Source organism: Dipteris shenzhenensis, chromosome 23, assembly GCF_047967505.1.
Source record: "Dipteris shenzhenensis isolate YYH24624 ecotype China chromosome 23, Dip_SZ_1.0, whole genome shotgun sequence".
Lineage (NCBI taxonomy): Eukaryota > Viridiplantae > Streptophyta > Polypodiopsida > Gleicheniales > Dipteridaceae > Dipteris > Dipteris shenzhenensis.
This window is the reverse complement of record NC_141618.1, coordinates 29,418,777-29,443,832: the sequence shown is the minus strand read 5'-3', so window position 1 is coordinate 29,443,832 and position 25,056 is coordinate 29,418,777. Positions and strand designations below refer to the sequence as shown.

The window sequence follows — 25,056 nt, the reverse complement described above, 5'->3', positions numbered from 1 at the left end:
ACCTCCGGGTTATCGCAAAGCATCCAGAGTTCCTCCCAGAGGAGATCCTCCTAGAGACCTTAGATGGAGGCGAGTTTAGACAGCGTGAGGAGATCTCTGGCTTTCCCGAGCGCTGTCTTCGGTGCAGACAGATGGGTCACTTGGCACGGGACTGTTTGGTGGGCAGGGCCCCTCACCAGAGACAGGAGCATAGGGAGGCTCAGTGTCGTCCGTCGGCCAAGCCCCAACAGCAAGCCAAGCCACAGTAGACTCAGACACCTTGGGTTGACTCCCAAGGAACTTGGACCAAGGTGGAGAAAAAGAAGCCCTCCAAATCAGCTCGAAAAAACAAAAGAAGGAGAGCCATACTTAAAGAGCGCAAGAAGGCACAGAATTCTAGGACACAGGGAAGGGGAAGGTGCCAGCGGAGTCCCCGGACCGGACACAAATGGAGGAGGAGGAGACCTTTTTCGATCTCCCCTCGGACCCGCAGGCGACAACAGAGCAGAGTACCCAGGTTCCTGTTCAACAAGAGTCTGGAGCCCCAACAGAGTCGGCTCCGGAGGTCCCTCTGCCTCCCCCGCCCCCTCCTACCGAGGTCGCCCCCGAGGAACTACCTAGAGAGTTTTGGAGGCTAGGACCATGGAACTACCTAGAGATTTCGGACAGATACGCGCTTGCTCTGGAGGTGTCAGTCCTGATTTTACAGCCCAAAAAGGGGGTTCCATAGGAGTGTATGGCTCTCGCACTCGTCCCTTCTGGGGATTTCACTTGTCAGCTAGTGGGGAGGAGCAATGGACCCCCACGCTGTTCGATCTGATGATAGGGCAGCAGATGTTCAACATGATGGAGGAGTGGCTAGGCCCGCAGGGGAGGGAACTGTGGGTCTGCCATGGGAAGACCGCCACTTTTCAGTTGGGTTTTTCTGCAGATAGACAGGACTTGGGAGCAGCTATTTGTGTGCTTCGCCTAGGTCCTGAGGTTCAGCTTAAGCACGCATCATACTGGACGCTACAGCAGTGCACGGATAGGCTTGGAGTCGAGGCCACAACCCCAACACTTGTTACTTCGCCAGGAGTTACAGAGAGCAATGGTTGGCAAGGGAGTGGATTTCCTTTTGATACAACAGCATATGTTTTCTGCCTCGGACATCAGATGTAGACACCACCTCCTTCCTGGGAGAGGCCCGAAAATCTGGTCTCCCGTAGTAGTAGTGAGTGGAGGGGTTTGCATTTCAGTCTTGCAAGCGGTTGCATCAGAGGTATATGACCAGGGGGAGCTCATTACAGGTAGAGCAGCCTGGATGGAATTACGGATGGGAGATTCCAGGATTGGGATCCTGAACGTGTATGCCCCAGCTTGTAAAGAGCAACGTCCGGCCTTCTAGAGGCGCTTGACCGATTGTCTCCCGGATGTAGACTCGTGGATTGTTGGAGAGGACTTCAACAATCTTGAGTTCAGAGAAGACAAACAAGGGGGTGCTTCTTTCTCCGAGATGCCCACGGCAAAGAAGAGTACTTGGGAGCAGTTTATCTTTTCAGTCTGCGGCAAGGACCCTTGGAGGGAGGCTGAGTTCTCCAAGATCCCTAGCAGTCTTAGTTTCTCCTTTAGCCAGCGCCAGCATGATGGATTGCTTTAGAGGCTGGATAGGTTCTACGTTGGAGATTGGACCATGCATAGAGGTGATTCCACGGGCATTCTTGCAAGGACTACCCTCTCAGACCACTTGCCGATTGTGCTTTCATTTGGAGCAGCCCCGTTGAGGGCTCGCACAGAGGGGGGTTCGCATCCCAGATGTGTTGATGCAGGAGGAGGTGCAGCAGGTCATATCGGAGATTTGGCAACATGCAGAGGACACTCCGGAGGGTGGCTGGGCTTCCTGGACAGCCGAGGCGATTCAGAGGAGCAATGAGGAGCTCCGACCCAGGCTCTTTGCCAACGTTTTTCCCTTCAAGAGAGAGAGAGAGCTTTGAGGCGTGACTTAGTCTTCATCGAGTGTCTCAGGGAGCAGAACACGGAATTCCAATGGCTTGCTGACAAATACGAGTGTGCACATCTGGAGCTTCAAGACACGGAGTTGAGGAGGGCTGAGTGTTCTTACCATTTCGCTCGTGCTCGTTGTGTACAACACGGGGATAGGATGAGCCGCCAATTCTTTTAGGCCACGGGGCCTAGGTTGGCAAGTGCCCAATTGCAGAGACTGAGAGACGCTAGCGGCAGGGTGGTTTCGGACCCTCATGAGATTATGGAGTTGGCTTCGGATTTCTATCAACACCTTTTTCAAGCTGAGGAGGAGTCCCCCCAGGTGCAAGAGGCCCGTGAGGCGATATGGGAGCATGTCCCAGCTGTGGTCTCTCAGGGCGTGAGCAGCCAGTTGGATTCTCCCTTCACAGATGATGAGCTTCGGGAAGCTCTCAGGGCACTTCCGACTCAGAAGTGCCCAGGGGATGATGGGCTCTCCCCGGCCTTCCTCAGGAGCTTTTGGCCCTTTGTGCACACCCCCCTTCGCCTAGCCTTTCAGGGGATCTTTGACTCAGGAGCACTCCCACCGTCCCTGAGCAGAGGCTAGATTTGTTTGATCCCAAAGGAAGGGGACCGCTCGAACATTCGACAGTGGAGACCGATCACTCTGCTAGACAACGCATACAAGATCTTAGCCAAGGTCTTGAGTTTGTGGCTACGACCCCATCTAGTCGACATCATCCACGACACGCAAACAAGTTTTGTCCAAGAGCGTAGCATCCTCGACGACATCTTCTTCACCTTTTGGGAGGTGCCGGATTGGGTCAAGGAGGAGGCGCAGCCCCTTGCGATCCTGCTGCTGGATTTTGAGAAGGCCTACGATCGGGTAGAGTGGTCCTTCTTGGAGGGCACGATGCAAAGATTAGGCTTCTCAGACAGGTGGATCAGAGGGGTCTCCGCCTTGTATGCACAGAGTTCCAGTTAGATGTTGATTGGTGGGTTCACCGGGGAGGCCTTCCCACTCACCCGCTCCGTGAAACAGGGCTATATGGCTCCCTTCCTCTTTCTCTTTGTCACGGAGGAGTTGGGCTATTTCCTAAGGTCGCAAACGGTTGGCCTCAGAGGGATGAGGCTACCGATCAGACAGGAGGAGGAGCTTCTGGACTCAGAGTTCGCAGATGATACGGCCTTGTATGTGGAGGGTTCGGAGGAGAGCCTCGATGCGGTGAGGGGGGCTCTTGAGGTTTATTGCACCGCCTCAGGGGCAAGGATCAACTGGGGCAAATCAGCCGGTTTTCTTTCAATGACTAAGGAGTCCCAGGAGATTCTTCGGTGGGGCGCATTGGTAGGCTTCAGGTGGATCCCAAGTGGCCAGTCGGCGAGGTACTTGGGATGCCATGTGGGCATTGACATCTCCACAGAGCGACAAATAGCCCCGGTCCTTGAGAGCGTGAGGCGCAAGCTTCTTTACTGGAGCTCAGCCAAACTCTCTCTGGCAAGCAGGGCCTTGGTGGCTAACCAGGTCCTGTTGGCCACAGCCTGGTATATAGCCTCTTGCTGGTGTTTTCACAGGGGTTGCATGGGATAGTCAAGACGCTTGGTGCATAACTTCCTTTGGGCAGGATGAGGTGGCACTCGCAACACCAGAGCTAGAGTTGCGTGGCAAAAAGTGATACTACCACATGCACAGGGAGGCCTAGGTATTATAGACCCAAAGATGCAGAGCAGAGCCATGTTGGGCAAGTTGATAGTCAGGGGTCTCACTCCAGCGTGGTCTCTTGAGGAACACCCCCCGCACAGGATCTCAGAAGGTCTCATCCGAGTCAACCCTCGGTACGCGGAGGAGTTTGCACGCCAACCGCTTATCTAGCACCCGGAGGTCAGAGACCAGGATGGTTTGATGCTAGGACAACCGCTACACATTGGCTGGGCACGGTGGGACAGCGGCCTAGCTCGCTCCCTGCGGACATGGTCTAGACTCCCAACAGAGGCAGAGGCATGATTGGAGGTCCTTTCTCATCTGAGAGGGGCCGGCTAGAGGATGGTGGAGATAGAGGCAGCTATTCTGGACTCTTGGAGAGAGGGACTACAGGTTTTCACTCCAGCACACTGGCTAGGACCAGTTCTCTAGCACGGTGTTAGAATTATTATTATAATTCAGCAGTGACCAATGTAATGTAATAAGTAGGTTAGGGGCACTTTTCCCTCATTTAGAGGTTTTTTCCCCTAACCACAGTTAGTTCACTAACTACGGTTAGTGAAGGATAAGGTTTTGTCACTTAGACAAAACCCATCCCACTTCTTGTATTAGTCACTTCTTCTATTGCAAGCACTACGTTCAGCTCTCTTCCATCTTGCTCTCACTCTCTCGTTTCTAACATTTGGTATCAGAACGAGATCTTGCTCCTAGCTTCCTAGCCCGCAAGCTCCCTACTCCTTGCTCACTGATTCTGTACAGCAGCCCACGCTTCAGTTCTTGAGGCGCCGTACACCGTGCGTCGTACGTACTTGCAACGTCGTCAGGTCCGTACAACCGTACAAGCTCACAAAGATCCCGCAGTCGCACATCCGTACTGTCCCGCGCCGTACAGCCGTACTGAAGTCCCGTCGTACAATAGCCGTACATTCGCCGTGCGACGTGCGGACTTCCGTACTGCAGGTATTATTTCGTCCATACAATTCGTACGCTATCTGCACCATACAAATCTATACCATACAGCTCCTGCGCCCGTACAGTCCTGCTTTCCGTACGCTGCCACCATTCCGTACATCTGCGTCAGCTTGTCCGTACTTCGTACAGTTGGTCGTACAGTTGGCCGTACTCAGTCCATATCTTGTACGGAATCCATACTGACAGTTCCGTACTGTCAGTTCTGTACAAGTTGAAAGCTTCCGTACACTTCTATTGCAGAATCTTCTATGCAAGCTCTAACCTTGCAGGTACTCTAGCAATTTTGTTTTTTGGCAGGCATTGTTTGCAGATAGCCATTTTTTGGCTTAGATCTTGCGAAAATTTAGGGCATTCCGTATTTGTGGACAGACATTGCATTTGGGTTGCAGGTTGTCCAAAATTTGGGGCTTTTGCAATCACACTGCAATTTTGAGGTGAAATTTGGGGCTTTTGCAGGCAGAGTGCAATTTGTGCAACATTTGGGGCTTTCAGACCATTTGCCCTCTTTTGTATGCAATTTCCCACAAGAAATTGGGGCTTTTGCATTTGGGTTGCAATTTTGCAAGTAAAAGGGCAGTTTGAAAGTTTGCAGACAGGTTTGGACTCAGTACGAGTCAAATTGCAGACTTTTGCCACTGTTTGCAGATTTTTGGGCATTGAGCAGAGCATTGTGGTGCATTTTGAGCCTTTGATAGGCTGTGACAATATTTGTCACTAAGGGAATATTTTTCCTTGCAGATTTTACTTGTGCATCTTACATCCCAAGAAGGGATTTTACTTGTTCAGTTTGCTGTATTTCTGAGTTTATCTGGCAAAAATGGCACAGAACAACTCAAATGAGGTGTTCGGGGTTCTCACACAGGAGGATAAGTTGGATGGCACCAACTACTCCTTGTGGAGTTTCATGGTTCGCAATATCTTAGTTGGCAGAAATCTTTGGTATTATGTCAATGGAGATGAAGAAAGACCAGATACAATGCCTATACCTGTCACTCCTACAGCTGGAGGCAGGGGTAGAGGTACAAATACAGCACAGGTAATTGGAGTAGCCGCTCCAAGAGATGCACAAGCTCTTTCAGTAATTTCTCTTTCTGTCAAGAGGTTCATTATACCTCATATTCGGTCATGCAAGACATCTATGGCAACTTGGGTAATACTGGAGAGTATGTTTGCAGCAAGAAACAATGCCAGAGTTTCCTTTCTGAAGAGAGAACTTTCCCATACACATATGGAGGAGGGAGATTCCATGAATTCTCACCTCACAAAGCTTCAGGATCTCAGGGAACAATTGCTGAACATTGATGAAGTCATTCCGGATTCAGAGATAATGTCCACCACTCTGAACTCTCTTCCTGAGTCCTATCTCGGTTTCCACACCTCGCTGAATTTGTCATTGAGGGGGGGCAGCAATCCTCTCTCCTTTCACGAGTTGGTAGGACTTCTGTTGCAGGAAGAACAAACATGCAGAAATATGGCAACCCAGGCTGGCGAGCATGCTATGCTCTCCAAGTTCAAGCCCAAGGGTAAAGGGCAGCATAAGCCACATGCCCATCATCCCACACATCAGCATAAAGCTGATTCTGGACAGCCTTCTTATAAGGCACAGGGTGATACAAACAAGCAGAAAAAGAAGGGCATCTATCATTATTGCAAGAAGCCAGGTCATTATATTTGAGAGTGCAAGAAGCGCATAGCCAAAGAAAAGAAAAGGGATTCCGGTATGGCTGTATCAGATGCATCAGGTCCACATTGCCATGATGGAGGAGATGCTGCAGCCAACTTGGTTGAAGAGCACTATGCCTTTTTGACTTGCACTTCAGATTTTTCAGTGGGTAGTTCAGATACTACAGCCACCAATGATTATGACCCATATGCTTTTTTGACTTGCAGTTACGATCCTTCAAAGGATGAATGCTCTTTTAAGTGTTGATGAGACACTACACACTTGGTATTTTGATAGTGGTGCTTCAAAGCACATCACTTCCAATAAAAATATGTTTGTAACTTTGCATTCTTCACCCACCAAGAAGAAGGTAACTTGTGCAAATAATTCTTCTCATTCAGTATGTGGAGTGGGAGACATTATTCTCACATCCACTGATGGCACAGATTTCAAAATATCAGATGTACTCTATGTGCCAGGTATAAAGAAGAATTTGCTTTCAATGTCCTTACTCAATAGAGGAGGATTTCAGGTTGTTTTTTATGATGACAAGTGTGTAGTCAGAGACAAAGAAAATGAATATGCTTTGAGGTTGTCTGGCACTTTGTATCGGGGTCTTTTTCAGCTTGATTTATATGAAAAAAGATCCCATCTTGCATTATCAGTTAGCACTCCCACCGCTGCGATGCACAATGCGGAGTTGTGGCATGCCAAGTATGGGCACATGAGCTATGGCAGCTTAATGACACTTCAGAGGCATGATATGGTTGATGCATTACCTCCTTTGGAGTCACCTCGTCCTCATGCAATCACTCCCTATGAGGCATGGCATGGGAGAAAGCCTCCAGTGGACCACTTCAGAGTTTTTGGTTGTGTTGCATATGCCCACGTGCCTGTGGAGTTCAGACACAAGTTGTCAGATAAGGCACTAAAATGCATTTTTGTGGGATATAGTTCACAAAGCAAAGGCTATCGTCTCTACAATCCTGCTACACGCAAGATTTTTGTCAGTAGAGATGTCATATTCTCTGAAAATTCTGCATATACAAATGCTGAATTTCAAATTCCGGCCTCTTCAAATGATGTGTTTGAGGGGATGCTTCTTATAGCATTTGGTTCCCCCGCTGAAAATCAGAATTTACAGCAACCTCCGCCAGCTCCACAAGCACAAATTCAACCCCCAACTGAATTGGTTCAACCTCAGGGTGTGGATGAATTTGTCAGGCAAGAAATTCAAGAAATACACGCAGCCAAAACAGTCCCGCATTGGTTGCTTTAGACTCTTAGAAAGAGTAGGCTTGAAGCTCCATTGCCTGGCAGAACTCGTAGTGCAGTAAGGCACATGGAGGGAGCTCATTCACTTGAATCAGCTTATGCAGGTACTCTTCTTGATGATGAGGAGCCTGAGACATTTGAAGAAGCAAAAGATAATGTGCATTGGATGAATGCCATGCACGATGAGTTGCAGTCCATTCATAAAAATCAGACTTGGGATGTTGTGGATTTGCCACCAGGTAAGAATGCCATAGGTACACGGTGGGTTTTCAAAGTCAAAAGAAAGCCAGATGGGTCCATTGATCGGTACAAGGCAAGGCTAGTTGCAAAAGGATATGCTCAGAAAAAGGGCATAGATTATGAGGAGACTTTTGCTCCTACATCCAGGATGTCAACCATCAGGTCAGTTATAGCCATGGCTGCAACCCTATGGGTGCTTGTTTCAGCGGGCTTTATAGATGAGTAACTAAGCTACAGGAAAGATGGTGGAGCACACTTTCGTGCCCTTCAGCAGCTACAATTTGATACTGAACTATGTATGTCCACAAATTTCAATCACCAACAACTACCAAGGCCAGGCGGTTGACCCTCTATACAAAGAGGACATGGAGATGACTGTGCAGATAAGAAATGCATTCTCCACATAGGTAGCATGGACACACGATGGGAAACCACAATCAGATGGCTTGTGACAAATATTGTTGCTATTATACTCACTTGCAAGAATGCCCTGAAACGCACAACAGATAAATAACATAACAAAGGGTTGTAGTCAATGCAGGAAGGGGTGCATCCTCCTTCCAAGAGAATGCTCCTTTCCTGTATAACGACAAACATTGGAGAGCATGCACTCAAGACATGGGCATATTTTTCGAGTGAAGACAAGCACAGGATTAGATGTCACGAGCAGCTGCGCACTTTCAATTAAATATTACTAAACCGGTTTCTTAAATAATAGTTAAACCACACAGCTGGTACAGCTTCTAGTTTGCTTCTGTTCTTTGGAAAGTGGGCTAAGAATGGTACTGCAGTGCTAAAACCATGTTCTGTAAGCAAGCACTCAACTGTCTGCCTAGAGTTGGAGTGATGACAAATGTGGTCTAGGTTTCAAACCCACACCGCCAAGCACTACAGCTGCTCACGACTCAAGAATCAATTAGAAGCTACAATGGTGGAATAGGGAAACTGATTTGTCTCATAAAAATGACACCATTATCAAATAATTAGCCCATCAGCCACATGCATGGGCTTTATCATTGCAATTGAGCATTGATAAGAGAAATGCACAAGCTTAGATCCTGCAACAAACAGATCAACAGTTCCATACCTTGATATGATAGCTTACGTACGCATGAAAGGTACAAAGACTCCAAACTGTCTTATCCAGTTTGTCACCCTCCACATGCCTTGGAAATATTACTGCCCAAAAATAGGGGGATTGTTAATCACAAAGTACAAAAAATAAATCAAGCAAAAAAAAATCTAAAATACTAACATCAATTCATAATGTTTATACCCATGAACTGCTGAAGGAGCAATTGGGAGAAACACTCTTAGTGAACAGCTAGACCATAACTCTTCTAGAGATTGGAATGTTTACAGCTTTGGCGACCAGGCGATTTAATATTAGACTTCGCACAAAGAGAATGTATTAGCAATGCCAATCACTTCAACAACCAGACAAACAAGCTCTACATGACTCGTGGAATGCTAGCAGATGTTACAAGCTGCTTATAAAGTGTTATACAAGAGAAATATGTATAGTTCATTTTCCCCTGGCAACAATCACTTCATACTTAGAGGCAAGAGTATAGGTGAAATAGATTTCATTACCATCTCCAACCTCTGACTTAGCTAAAGAGGGTATCTAGTGTGTTCCCATGTTGCAGTTCACAAAATGATGTGGCCTCTCTTCTCATTGCCGCACTTACCGGAACCAAGATTTCTAGATGGATTGCTACCATGTGGGTGTTGAAGAACTGAAAGGAAAGCATGAAGTTGAACACGAAATGAGAATGCTTGCTTGCTTATGGAATGAAGAAAGGTAAGGTCCATATGTAGGCTCCTCTTACATGAGCCACCAAGCTCCACAATCATCTCCTAGATTCTCTCAATCATCCTATGTGGCATCTACCACCACCTAACAGTGCTTATGGGCACCTAACTGTGCCTCTAGCACACACACATAGAAACCAAGGTGTGCCTGGGGCATACACCTTGAGATATCCCATCATACCCCCCCTCAAGGGAATGCCTCAGGCTATGTCAAGGATACATCTAGTCTCATAGTTTCTCATGCCATCTCATGGTGGTCAAGGATAAATCTATGGCTAGGATCTCATGCTAGCAAGGGGTTCCCAAGGGTGTGAAGTAAACAAAAGGGATACATAAGACCTTCCAATGGTTATGTCCCCTGCATGTACATGCACATAATGTCTGCAGGAGGTGCCATGGAGCAAAACACATACACATGGCCTACATCATATGGTGACCAGAGGTGTTTACAAAACACACAATAGTTTATTCCATTCATTTTGGAGGACTATCCAGGCAGAGTACCTTGACTCAACATAAAAAGAGAGATCTGGAGCATATATGGAGATGGTTCAAAAAGCATAATCTTCATAGGAGGCCTCATCTTGTGGAGGCACATCAACTGAAAGTAGATTGGCAGTTTCTGGTTTTGTAGCAGCTTCCTTTTTGGCCTTACAATACTTTTCATGGTGATTGTTTTTGCCACAATGTTTGCAAGGTGAAAACTTGCCCTTTTGAGTTTTTATGGCATAGGCTGTGTCATTGCCTCTCCGGAGATCCATGTGCCTGTCTTCTTCTTGAAGAGCAGTAATAAGACCTTCAAGAGTAGGATTAGGAAGATTTTTCAAAGTGGTAACAACATGATCATAATCTCCAGGCATACTTTTGAGCAATACTGCCATTGCATCATCTGTAGTGATTGGAGAGTTGATAGAAGCAAGTTGAGTCATGAGACTCCGCATGTGATTGACATGGATAGCCAAAGGAGTGCCACTAGCCATCTTCAATTCAAAGAAAGCAATCTTAAGTGACAATTTTGAGATGTGAGAGCTAGCACCAAAAATAATATCAAGCTTTTGCCATGCTTCAAAAGGAGACTCCAAATCAGAAATGTGATGAATATAGTCATCTCCTAAGCCAAGAGCAATGATGTCATAGGCTTTCTCCTCTCTAGCAGGATCTCGTGCCGGGCGTGTAGGAGCTGAGGATTCTCCAGCATTAGAGGATGTTGAAGAAGAAGTTGAAGTAGGATTCTCCAGCATTAGAGGATGTTGAAGAAGAAGTTGAAGCCTCAGAGGTTTTCCCTCATCAATGCAAACTTAACTTTCATCTGCCATGTGTGAAAGCCTTTACCATTGAACTTATCCATATTCAAGAAGGTAGCCATGAGAGAGTCTAACCCGAAATGGGCAGTGTCTACTCTCTTACAAGGCTAGAAAGAGTTGAAGAGCTTCAAAGTACAAGCATTTAGAGTAGCAAAGACTTGTAACCAAATTCCATACTACAAATCATAATGGACATGATGCTTCAACTTGCATGCTTCATAGAGGTAGCTAAATGAAAGTATTCCAAGCAAATCCAGGTACCAACTTAAAGGAAAGTTGTAGCCACAGTTGTACTGATGCTATTCAACACTTAAAACATCAAAAATGCTAAAGTAGCATCTAATGTAGCATCAAACTCACAACATTGTCAAAACTGTCCAAAACAGTGGCCTGAACTTGGAGGGCTTGTATCTCACTCTTCAAAGCAAAGAAAAGAGGGCTTTCTAGGTAGAAACAAAGCTGATATACCAGAGAAGAGCCACTGAGGAGAGAGGCGAAATGCCACGTCACGTCGCCATAGCCAACAGCTTGAAAGTCGATTGGTTTTTTTGCTGTTTGTCCCTCCCTGGTGGACCATTTCCCTTCAAATCTGGCCAGGAGCTAGCTCATACTGTTGTGCAAGCTTGGCTCAGAGGAATTTTGGAATGGCTGCTCCAGCAAGTCGCATTGCAAGAAATGGTGTCACGAAGAAGACGACTGTTGCGCGGTTTCGTGGCACCATTCTCTAATCCCTCTGACGTGGAAGTTCGCCCATATAAGGGGTCTCTCCAGCCAGAAGGACCCTGGGAATGGTTGCTTGTAGGTGGAGAACTCAGCCCTCCAAGTGGTTGGGCAGAAAGGGGCAAAATGGAGAAGAAGAAGATGATGATGAAGAAGATGACATGGCACAAATGGGCTCAAGGAGGATCATAGTGCTCTGATACCATGTTGAAGAACTAAAAGGAAAGCATGAAGCTGAACACGAAATGAGAATGCTTGCTTGCTTATGGAATGAAGAAAGGTGAGGTCCATATGTAGGCACCTCTTACATGAGCCACCAAGCTCCACAATCATCTCCTCAATTAGCTCCTAGATTCTCTCAATCATCCTATGTGGCATCTACCACCACCTAACAGTGCTTATGGGCACCTAACTGTGCCTCTAGCACACACACATAGAAACCAAGGTGTGCCTGGGACATACACCTTGAGATATCCCATCAGTGGGTAGGTTCAATATAATACAAACACTCAGGTCACCTGCAGTAGGAATGCTGTTGGCCATGTATAGCTGTCAAATAGGACTGTTAGCTTCTCGAGACATTTCGCTTTGCTCTCCCATGTGGAAGTTGGAATTAATCCCAAATTACCTACTTCTATGTATGTGGGTTGGGAAGAGATGTCTACACCCAGCCACAAATATATACCTTTGTAAGACTAGAATAAGTCCAATCATACAAATTTAGAGATTTTGTCTACACCCAGCCACAAAGTCTATTCTATACACAGATGGTGGTTCTATCTTTCTCCTAGTAGGAGCCCCAACTATGAGTTTCTAGGGGACCAAGGAATAGTGAAAGCAAGTCTACAAGTCAACAAAGCCAATAAAGACACTGCTTTAGCACTGGCTGAAGATATATATATACATATACCTAGATGAATCCAAGAACATTCCCAAACTCATCCTCTAAAAACACAACATAGTGCAGTTTCAATCTCACGATAGTCACTCATAAGCTTAAAAACCATAAACTCCATCACGCATAGCAGGGACTACCTACTATGACATCCCCACTGACGTCATCAGCACCCAAGAGTGGGTGTAGACCATAGTATAAAAGTATGCTCTCACACATACAAATCCACACATCCACACACACACACACACACACACACATATATATGTATGTATAGAGAGAGAGAGAGAGAGGGGGGGGGGGGGGTGTGTGTCCGTGTGTGTGTGTGTGTGTGTGTGTGTGTGTGTGTGTGACAGTTTTTCAGTCTCCACTGGCTTTACAGGAACCTCGTCGTTCCTACTTTGTTTCTTTTAAGGACATCACTTCTGTTGCTGATGTTATTCATGATGATGGCTCTCTCCTACCTTTTTCTCTAGCAGCTACACGATATTTCTTGGGCTCTCATTATCGTGCTTTGTGGCAACAAATTGCTTATATACTTTCGCCTTTTGTTCTGATTCCTCCTTTGGAACTTCAGGACAGGTTGGAGGATTGGACTTTGACTTCCCCAGGTCCTCTTCTCGCCCTTTGAGGCTATCTCAGATTACGGTGCCTGCATTGTATAAAATCCATTTGCCTCAACCTTGGGTTTCAGAGAAAGGCAATTCTATTTGACAAATGCATCGCCCAGTCAAGTGGTGGAGAAAGAGATTACAGCAGCTTTGGGCCTACAAAGCTCCTCTTCGGCAACAGGTTTTCTTCTGGCGAGTGCTTTTGGGCATTTTTCCTTCTGGACAGATGTTGGCTCGTAGACACATTGCTCTTGCTCATTGCCACAGATGTTTGAGTTCTCAGGAGACTGTGCCTCATTTATTCTGATTTTGTCCATGTTCTCATGAGTTCATTGATCTTCTTCAGCAGCGCCTATGAGCGAGATTCCCGACTGTTCCTTTTAGAAAGTCTTTCTGGCTCTTTGGTTTTCATCCACCCAAACCGGAGTTTCATCTTTTCTTTGTTTGGGTTCGCTATTGGGCACTCTAGACTTTATGGACAGACAGGAACTGTAAAGTCTTTGGTGATCCTATATTTTCCTTGTTTGGCTTTTTTAAGCGTTCTCTGCAGCAATCCTTCTTTGATTGCTTGCAGACGCGCTGAATACATCAAGATGTATATCTAGCATACACTGAGATTTTCAGCTGATGTAATTTCGGTTGCCTCATTTTGAGGTCGCTACTCTTGTAATATAATCAATCAAAAGTTATCACTATAAAAAAAAAGTGTGTGTGTGTGTGTAGACAGAGGGAGAAAACAGGTCAGCTATGGTGTTTCAGGCTGTCTACGGCTCCGCCCGTGGCCTGCTACCCCCGCAAGGTGTCCTCATCTTCATTTGCATCTCCCCCTCTGTCATGACTGCCTTTGGGACCGCTATGCTGCTGCAATCTGCATTCCAAGCTCCTTGGAGTCTTTGTTGGCTGCGTGATTGCCCTCTCTAGGTCATTACGCTGTTCGAAATCCCCTTTGGAGTGCATATTTCCAGCAACATCCTCCTGTCAGTCTTCCCTGCTATCACATAGCTCTTGCTGTGGCTTGTGCCATCTCTTCACACATTTCCGTCACCCTAAATTCCCATCCCTTGCTTCAGTCCACTGCCCAGGTTTGTGATAGAGTGCTGTCGGCCACTCACACGTGCAACCCTAGCACATCTCTTGGTCATAGCTCTGCGTCTAACCAGGGCTACCGTGACCCCTGTCAGTCGGGCTCCGAGTCTAAACAAGGAGGGGATATCCCCAAGTGTGATCTGTGTGTCAAGCCTCTATCCGAGCTGTCGGGCCACTGGGTGAGAGTTATTCCAAAGATATAACTACAATAACGTAGAACAAAGCAGAGTTTCTTCATTACTTTTCTTGCAGAGAAGTACTAGAATTTAATTGACAAATTGAGAGATAAAGGCACTCTTGTGCAAAGACGAGAGACCCTATAGAATTTTGGAGGTAATCACTCCATATTTAACCATATGTTAGAAATGGAGATTTTTTTTTTAAAGTGCAGTAAGATCTCATCCTTGAGCAGCTATAATGCCTATGAAGAGGCATGCACCAGTAGGGAAGGGTTTTACAGCAGACGGTGCCTACGATGGTGCCATAATTGGCTCTACCTCACAGCAAATAGTGGTACGCTATAGTGGCAGTTTTGTGTACTTGATTCATCTAACTATTCATGAGGTTTCTGGCTGTACTACTGTGTGTACTCTTTCCAGGTCTGGAATGTTTCTTTATCTACTTGTGTGCACGCATATGAAGAAAGAGTGGTCGTAATACCCTTGCATATCTTCTGCATTAGATGACTCATGATCAAGCGTGGAGATTGATGCCAGGGCATTGTTGTAACTTGTATTCCAACATGATCTCTAAGCTAGAGGCACATGTTGAGATTTTGCCACAAGATAACAAGGAGTATGCATCCTCGAAAGATAAATCAAGAAGTACGATAGTTGACACCAATCAATCACTTTTCACCAATTTTCAATCCCATCTATTTCTATCATTTCCAAGCATCTTGGAACATAATTAGCTGTATTGCACAAAGTATTGGTGAAGATGTCTGCTGCGCATTTGTCCTGAAGGGAGCAGAAATTGCATTAGACTTCGCCTCAATTTTGTATGGACTCCTTCATAAAAAGACCAACATAATGGACTCCTCCATCAAGTCGTGATCAAACTATACGTGTTTATGAACACTGGATCCCTCACAACTACAATGCAATAATGGAAGTCAGGGTGAGTCTCTTTAGCTTCCAGCTTCTTTTTTAGTAGCATTTGAACCCAATCACCCAGCCCCCCATGTCGATGCCATCGTGAAAGCTTTCGACTACTCTATGCTATCACACATATGCCAGGTGAAAAATTAAGATGTACTTGAGCAGACCAATCATTCACTATTAAACATAAAAACTGCTTCAACCCATGCACTCCTATATCCATAACAGCGAAAGACATGCATTCTCAAATACTGTATTGGCCTTCTGATTAGGTTCGAAATTTATGCTTCCCAATTGCAACCTCATGACTCCAATGACAAAGCACCACACAAAAGTTAAAACATAAATCTAAGACTCTCTGCTGTAATAAAGTTCCAATTTGAATGCCCTAAAAACATAAATCCAATCACCTCTGCTAGCTGGAAGTTTTAGTCTGACTTGTATATAGAATGCGTAACTCAGGCATGTATGAGCATTTACCAAACGAGACAAATCCTGAATTTGCACTCAATGCGTGAGCAGGGGCTCCCTTCAGTTCCAAGGGTGGATGAGGGGACCATTGGCAAGAAGGGGCCGTGTGCAACCCACCAGTGCGCCTTGCTTCCATGAACTCCTATGAGGTAAATCAAACTATGAGATGTGAAGGTCAAAGTGCAAGAAATGAACATAAAAGTTATCTTTAGACATAATGTACCTGCTGAAAAGATGAAAGAGGACAAAATCAATTCTTCTAGATATATCAACTTCACCACTGCCTGGCCCCCCCAAAAAAAGGAGCCTGCCAGATATGCAGTTTTTTCACATTTCGGACATGTCTGACTGCAAATGCAAATTCTTTCCAATTCCGAGCCATTGAAATGAAAATGAAAGTAACAATATGCAGACAAATCACTGATGACATTAAAAGTTGCAAACCAATACAGTTCTAGAAATGAACCCACTAATCCCCTTCCCCCAAACCCTCAGGACAAAAGACTAGATGCATGACTGGGATGTTCCAGAGGAACAACAAGATATGCAGCCAAGTAACCAATAACTAAGAAAGAAAATCAAAAATTAAAAATTGTAGGTTCAGATCTACCGAAAAGAATGACTTTCTTTGAGAGGTATCACTCACTTGCAGAAAAGATGTCGCAAGGACAACATCATTGCTATCCTTAAAGCGCATCGGGAATACAACAGTGACCTTTTCTGGCTGCCACACAACACCATGTTAGATTAAACACACATTAAAACATAGAGTTACAGTGACCTGCCTACATTAAAAGCAGCAAAGAAGCCATTGGAACAAAAAAAAACGACCATAAAGCAGCCTCTTGCACAAGGATGACAAGAGCTAGATTAATGCACACACAGCTCAAAACATGATTGAATAGACTGAAAATAGTAGGGATGCAACTGTACGATTTGACAAATTTGATGCACATGCATATTTCATGCAACCATCAAACCTAAATCTGACCAAGTAGTCAACATACTTAAAACGAAAAAACCATGATAAAATTATCTGTCATCTATGAGGTATCCAATTTTTATGGATGAATCTATATGCTATCTTGTCTGCAGGTAGGAGAAACTCTGTCTGCATGCATGCCATCCAATTTCGAATGTGCATACTTGTAGCTCAGCACAGACTTGCCATCCAGGCAACCTCACAAATTCCTGCACAAGCATGTTTTTACTTTTGCTTAAAGAGATCCATAACATATGCAATGTTAAAAAGATCGATAAACACATGCAAGGACTCTCCCTTGAATAGCAGGACTGCTCATGGACCTGGCTGCTCCCGCTGCCCGCCATCGCCCTTCCGCCCCTCTCTCCTCTCCTCTCCGCCTCACCTCAGCTTCCGCCTCCTCTCTGCCCCTAGCCTCCTCCCCGTCTTCCGCCCTGCCCTGATATTCGAGAGGCACTTGAGGAGGAACAGCAGGAGCGACCTCCCCCAGCGGAAGGGGCCACCGCCCAGCCAAATGATCCTCCTGTTTTGGAGGTTCAGCCTCATCAGCAGCAAGCCCCAAGAGCTCCAGATGCGGCAATAGCGGAAGCCACTGACGCTAGCCCGACAGTGACTGCGGAGGAGCGGATCCAGAGCCTTGGCAAGCCTGATCAGCAAGGGGGGGCTGCGGTCGCCCCTATCCCTCCTCCTCCCCCTCCCCCTCCAGATCCCTCCCCCTCTTCCTTTCCACATCCCCCCCCCCCTCCAGCGTTCCCCCCGCCCCCTCCCCCCCCAGCCCCTCCTGCTATGATCACTCTCACCACCCACCCCCTCCCTCCGCCCCCCACTCTCCTACCCCCCCCGCTGCCCCCCTCTCCACCTCTGCAACAGGTTCTTCATCCTCCCTTCCCTCCCCCGCCTCGACACCCCTGCCAGTAGGCAAGGGTAAGATGACGCCCCCTTCCGCTTCCTCATCGCAGCAGCCGGTCCATCACGGCCGGGGCTCATCGTCCCGGTCAGAGCCAACCTCCAACCTAGGCGTCCCTTACTGCGGGACTTTTGGAGGTTAGGACCTTGGAACTTTGGAGATTCTGGACTTGTATCCGCTACCACTGGAGATAACGCTCATGGTCCTACAACCCCGAAAGGGGGGTTTGATCAGCGCAATGGGCTCTCAGACACACCCCGTTTGGAGATTCCAGTTTGCCTCCACAGGGTTGGAGAAGTGGTCCCTAGAGGTGTTTGATGCTATTATGGGAGATCAGATTTCACGCATGATGGACGAGTGGATGGGGCCACAGGGACTGGACCTTTGGCACGCCCATGGTGCAGAGGTGAACTTTCAGCTGAGCTTCAAATGCGCAAGGAGCTTATGTGTGGTTTGGCGGTAGGAGCCGTTGGAGGCAAAGGTGGAGCAGGCATACTACTGGCCCCTCCAGAAGTGTGCGGAGCTGTTCAAGATGGAAGTCTCCTTCATGATGAAGTGGGCACAGAAGATCGGTATTGAGCCGATATCCACCCTAGTACGTCGTCACACAGACACAGACTATTCGCCCTCCAAACGCCCGGCAAAGTCACATAAGGCAGTCTTTCTAGAACAAGCACCCACCCACAGGAGAGCCTTGTTCTCGGCACCCCCGTCCTCATGAGCTGGACCATAGTGAGTTGGAATGTGCACGGGCTCCACGACCGTGCTCGTAGCCAACCGCAGTACCTGATACTCTAGCAGGAGTTGCAGAGGGTAGTGGTAGGACGAACAATGGACATCCTTTTGATTCAGGAGCACATGTTTTCCGCATCAGACATCAGACGACGACAGCACCTTCTCCCAGGGGGAGGTCCAAAGGAGTGGTCCCTCGCAGTAGGACAAAGCGGAGGGGTCTGCATCTCAGTCTCATAGACTTTGGCTCCGGAGGTCTACAATTAGGGCAAGATCCTAGGACGGGCAGTTTGGATGGGAGCTCAAACGAGAGAGTCTAGGATTGGGATCCTGAACATGTATGCCCCATCGTGCAGACAGCACCGCCCAGGTTGTCAGAGTATCTTCCGGATGTAAACTCCTGGATTGTTGGAGGGGACTCCAACAACCTGGAGTTTAGGGAAGACAAGCAGGGCGGCGGCTCCTTCTCTGAGATGCCAGCAGTAGAGCGTAGCACCTGGGAGCAGTTCATTTCATGATCCGTGGTAGAGACCCATGGAGAGAGCCAGATTTCAGCAGGACACCTGGCAACATCCTCTTCTCCTTTGGACAGAGGAGACATGATGGACTGCTTGAGAGACTAGACCGTTTTTATGTTGGGGATTGGGCACTGCACAGAGGCGGCTCTACCGAGATTCTGGCAGGTACCACGATGTCAGATCCTGCAGGACGATGAGATCCAGCAAGTCATGGCAGGGATTTGAGAGCAATCAGAGATGACACCATGCGAGGGCTAGGCTGCGTGGGTGGCCGATGCGATTCAGAGGAGCAGTGAGGAGCTGCAGGCTCACACCCTTAGGCGGAGGACTCTTCAAGAGCGTGAGCGGGCTTTGAGGAGAGACCTCGCCTCCATAGAGCGGCTCAGAGAGCAAGACCCAGGTTCTTAGTGGCTTAGCGACAGGTTCAAGAGCGCTCGCCTTGAGCTTCAGGACACGGAGATTCGGCGGGCTGAGTTCTCCTATCACTCCTCCTGGGCCCGGTGGGTGCAGCAGGGGGACAAGATGACGAAGCAGTTTTTTCATACCACTAGGCCCCAATCGGCAGGCACACAGCTATAGCGTCTCCAAGACTCGCAGGGCATCATGCACACTCACCCGCAAGAGATTTTAGACCTGACCATAGGTTTTTACAGCCAGCTCTTTCAGACGAAGAGGATGACTCCAGCTGGTCTTGTGGCCAGCGAGGTAGTTTGGGATCACATTCCAACAATAGTCTCACAGGATTTATGCAGTAGACTGGAGGAGACTTTCACAAATGAGGAGCTCTGGGAAGCCCTCAAGGCTCTCCCCACCCAGAAGTGTCCTGCCGAGGATGGCTTGACTCCAGCCTTCTTCCGAAACTTCTGGGAGATTATCTCCACCCCTTTCCGATTAGCTTGCCATGAGATATTTGATATAGGCTCCCTCCCTCAATCCTTGAGCACGGGATGGATTTGTTTGATCCTGAAAGAGGGATATAGGTCAGACATTCGACAGTGGAGACCGATCACTCTGCTTGACACTACATACAAGATCCTCGCCAAGGTTTTGAGCTTGCGGTTACGGCCCCATCTTACAGACATCATCCACGACACGCAGACCGGGTTCGTCCAGGAGCATAGCATCCTAGACAACATCTTCACGTTCTGGGAGGCAGTGGATTGGTCCAGGGAGGAGTCACAACCACTGGTTCTCCTTCTCTTGGATTTTGAGAAGGCCTACGACAAGGTGGAGTGGTCCTTCTTGGAGGGTACTATGCAGAGATTGGGTTTCTCACACAGATGGGTCAAAGGAGTTTCTACGCTTTATGCGAGGAGCTCTAGTCAGATGCTTATTGGAGGACACACGGGCGAGGCCTTTCTCTCTCTCGCTTGGTCCACCAGGGCTGCACCCTCGCTCCCTTCCTCTTCTTGTTCGCGGCGAAGGCTTCGGCCTATTACTTGAGATCACAGGTGGTAGGCCTCACAGGGATGAGACTCCCAATCAGACAGGAGAAGCTACTTGACTCGGAGTTTGCAGATGACACGGCCTTGCATGTTGAGGGCACCACAGCGAGTTTGGAGAGAGTCAGGGGTGCCCTGGCTATTTACTGCAAGGCCTCGAGTGCACGGATCAACTGGGCAAAATCCATAGATTTCTTCACAGGCTTTGAGAAGACACAAGAGATCCGTGAGTGGGGGAGTGACTTTGGCTTCAGATGGATACCGCGGGGCAAGACAGCGAGATACCTCGGATGCCAGGTTGGTATTGACATTACAGCAGAGCAGCAAATCGCCCCGGTCCTTGAGAGTGTTCAGCGCAAGCTTCTCTACTGGAGGTCAGCCAAACTCTCCCTAGCAAGTCATGCCTTAGTGGCAAACCAGGTCCTTCTTGCCACAACCTGGTATTTCACCTCCTGCTGGTGCTTTCACAGAGGATGCATTGGGCAGCTCTGACGGTTGGTTCGGAACTTCCTTTGGGCATGTTCGGACGGCACGAGGAACACTAGAGCCCGGGTTGCTTGGCAGACAGTGATCATGCCGCAAGCACTGGGAGGCTTGGGTATCATTGATCCAGAGATGCAAAGCAGAGCAGAGCCCTCCTGGGCAAGTTGGTTGTTTGCGGCCTCACCCCAGGTGCAGAGCCTTGGAAGCTCCTCTTACAGCGAGGGCTTCTAAGAAACACCCCACGCACTGGGGGACAATGGCAGCCTTCACACAGATGGATCTTCTCTAGAAGGGTTCCCCCTTGATGAGGAGCCTCCACAAGGTCTGGCAGAGACTGGCAGGGGGTCTCATTCATGCTCCGCCCAGATGCAGAGAGGAGTTTGAGCGTCAGTCCCTTATGCGGCACCTAGAGATCAGAGATCAAGAGGAGCGTATGCTCGGACAGCGGACTCACATTGGTTCGGCACAATGGGACAGTGGCCCAGCCGCGTCTTTTGGCCGATGGAGCTGATTACCCATGGAGGCAGAGGCGAGGCTTGGAGGCAAAGGCGAGGGGCAAGGCAACGGATGAGAGAGATTGACCTAGCCATTCCTAAGTCCTGGTGGGAATGACTTCGCGTATAGAGGGACAGTAGATGGTTGAGGCAGTTTTCTCATACTCGTGTCCCCTTGAGGATGTTGATGCAGCAAGGCAGTATGCACCCCGGGTTCTTCCGTGTAGGACCTGGAGGCCTACTTCAGCCACTCAGTGAGAGAGACCCTGAGATGGATGGGAGTCTCGATGGGATTCATTAGTACGCAACAAAAACATTAAATGAGGGCAACCCACCCATGACTCCCCAGACAAAGGGCTAGCTATCTGATTGCGATCAACAACCTACAGGACACAATCTAAATAGAACAGGGTCACAGGCTCTCCTCAAGCCTCCTATTAAAAAAATGATAGATGACACTCCAATGTTATCATGTGCATGTTGTGGCACTTTGAATTCTACTCCAAATTGAATAGGTTACCTTTGGCCACTACATTGTTACTAGAAGAACATAATGTGACGCTCAGAGAGACAACATTGACTACACCTTGTATTTGCTCAAGTTGCTTACACAAATGAGGAGACCAAAAATACCAAGAAAATTCTCTAAAGACATGGTCCTACCAAATAAAATGAGGTATACATCAACTTTAAGTAGAATGGAAGAGCGAGTAGTGCCAATAAGAATACCCTTTGCACAGATCTGAGAACTAACATATGAATGCTAATATGGTTTACATGGAATTGTTGCAAATGTGTTTATAGAGAAAACATTAGAAGCAAAAGATGCAATAGCCAATAGACATATTGAGAAACTCTTGCAATGTAAGGTTGTGACTTCACGATCAGAGTAGTGGGACATTGACCCTCCTAGTATCTCAGAGCAGGATGCCCCTAGATGGCGCCTTTGGCTGTGGGAGGGTAGACCCTTAAGGGAGGTCCAGTGGGATCCAAGAGAGTAGTTCTAGCCTTCCAGGGGCGGCCTAGCCGAGCAAGTGGATGAGCTGCCCTTCTTTTCCTACACCACATGGATTGGCAGGAGGCTTCAGATGGACTCGTTGAGGTGGACCCCCTCGAGGGAGAGGCGTTGGGTGATTCAGATATTCTGCAAGGCTTAGCTTGCAGGAGTTTTCTACATCTTCACCCCGTATCTTGTATGAAATCTTTCAAGCATTAATAGAAGGTTCCTTTCTTTGGGAAAAAAAAACACATGCAAGGACTCCAGCATAATTGCCCTGAAGAAAGACACCTTCAGGTATTAACAAAGCAACAACCCCAAGTGCATAGTGGCTAACCTTGAAAGGATCTACTGCTCACACATTGTTTATTGGTCTGAATCTACCCATGCCAACTAGGAAGAATCATAGGAAAACCAGGATATGGATGCTCATATACATCATGAAAACGCATAACCTTGGCATCTAATACACTTGGGATACTACTCTCAATGGCTTTCGCCACTCCTGCCTAGACCATTGAACCCAATAGAGAAATTTAAACTTAGGATACTATATTGTGTTCAAATTGGGTTCATCATTTGGATCAATAAGGAGCAACTTGCAGTAACAATTTGATCCACGAAGGCAAAGTACAAATCAACTTACTTTACGACATGCAAGGCAGTGCAGTTGGCTTGGAGGATATAGGCAGATCATTGAATGCAACAGCTAAAGTTGCAACCAAATGTTCCATGATGTTCATCAAGTTAATGAAATGCAAACAGAGGGTATCCCGCAGCAGAAGACTTATAGACAGCCCAAGAATTACACGCGGAAGTGTTTCACTACGGAATCAAGCTTCATCAACATGTGTGTACTTCACAACCATTAGTGTGCTCCATCCGTCCACAAACTGGACAAGATACAATACCACAAAGGTTCTCCTACTATTTGCCTGGAATGTGTGCTCAACTGAGCTTACGTAGACTCTCCATCCAAATAATCCCTTCCACCTTGCTGTCCGGAAAGCCAGCCTAGGTGGGCAACACCTTGAGCTAAGCTGCAGCCTTTGTAGGTCTCCTTCACCTCCTATGTATAGACCCAAGGATGGTACTCCTGCTGCTCCCTCCTGCTCTTGGTTTGCTGCAAGTGATGCCATGTGGTCCCAAAACCTTTGCTGTAGGGTTCTCTCCATCTGTCCGTACAGTTGTGCCATCCCAGCCCTGATCTACAGCAGTTTAATCCGCCCTGCAGCATCCGTACAGCTTTGTGTGGCCTCTCCATACCTCTGCTCATGTCACCCTCTTTCCTCTTGTTGTGAGGTAGTGCCCATTTGGCAGCCCCCTCTCTCTCTTTCCCTTTGTCCTATGGTTCACCCTCCATTGCACACCTCATTTGGGGGCTCACACATGGGGAGGTGACCAACTCTATTCCAACAGTTAATGCCACTTTGTTCAAGGAGTAAAGCCATCAAACTTGCCACAACACATAACTTCAACTACATCTTCAGGAAAGCATTGGAGAGGGATCAGCACAAGTATCTTCTTCATCAACTCGGCATCTGGCAACAATTACAGTCCACATTTTGACTTGAGAAGGGGGGGTGGAAGTCAATGCTGAACTTTAGTCAAGTTTACTAGATTGTGAAACGCTATCTAGGCCATATATGAGGCCCAGCATGTGCCAATTTCAAGGCGAAGGGTTGTTAAACCTATCTAAGCCATAGACCACCACCTCAACTAATCAAGGCCATGAGGATCCAACAGACGTAGCCACACTCCAAACAGCTCACTTTATTGCCAGGGGAAGTTTCAATACCCTCCTCAACTCACTCTGAGGGGTCAACGGCACTCTATTGCCGACTTCATGCCTCCACTGCCTCATCCATCCTGATATCTTGCTATTGCTGGGGATGATGATGATATTGATGATGATGCTGAGATTGATATATAGTCGACCATCGACATGAATATGTTGTACTTAGGACTTAGTACTGCCATTCTGCATTTTTGCATTTTTTGCATTTTGCATTTTGTATTGGTATGGATGCTCGTTTAGTAGCTCCACTACCACAGCTCGTTGTATCAGGATTTTCACAGTCTCATAGACCCATCGGTCTTCCGAAGACTTTAATAAACTTTCTTTCTTTCTTTCTTTCTGGCTTCTATGCACTCTTGGGAGCGCTGTTCTTCAGTTCTCCCACCCGGAATAGCTTGTTTGCAGGTTCTCAAAGCCAATACCTGAACTATCTCATCTCCACCAACCAGTGTGCAGCTTGTGCAAGTATCACACATCAATTTCGGGCATTTGCAAAGGTCATGTATCATTTTCAAGTCGCATGGAGCTTGTTATTATTGTTATGTCAATGAATATCTAAAAACCAAAAGCACTCGACAGTCAGTTGCATTACCCACTTGAAGGATTTGGGTTTAAGAATGTAGTGTCGGTGGCTTAAGAGCATTCATGGGTAGGCATGCTGCTACTGAAACTTGAACAACAACAAAAGGGTAAAAGATTACAACCAGCCAGAAGAAAGCCACAACTGTGAAAGGGTTTACAAGACTGCCAAGTGGGCAGGAAATATAAATAATAAATTATCATAATAGCATCATTGGATATATGATGTGAGCTCAGAAAAGCCTACTTGTAAGGGCTACTCCAAGCACAGAAGTCACCTGCAGGGTAGAAGTATATTATGCGGAATATGCAGGCTACTGTCCATGATCAGG

The 25,056-nt window shown here is 47.3% G+C and overlaps 1 protein-coding gene across 2 annotated transcripts in view; it reads right to left on the bottom strand.

The window, feature by feature from the left end:
* The window catches only part of DIS2 (Arp2/3 complex, 34 kD subunit p34-Arc), a 54,342-nt gene that overhangs the window by 7,941 nt on the left and 21,345 nt on the right, over positions 1–25,056 (bottom strand). The window contains exons 5-7 of one of the 2 annotated variants that reach the window (XM_087394563.1): positions 16,439–16,516; positions 15,802–15,934; positions 8,878–8,969 (exon numbers count right to left, since the gene is read on the bottom strand). In XM_087394563.1, coding sequence (XP_087250689.1) covers positions 8,878–8,969; positions 15,802–15,934; positions 16,439–16,516 — 303 coding nt within the window. Of the gene's footprint in view, positions 1–8,877; positions 8,970–15,089; positions 15,181–15,801; positions 15,935–16,438; positions 16,517–25,056 lie in introns of those variants that run through there. The other variant, XM_087394564.1, reaches the window with a different exon arrangement.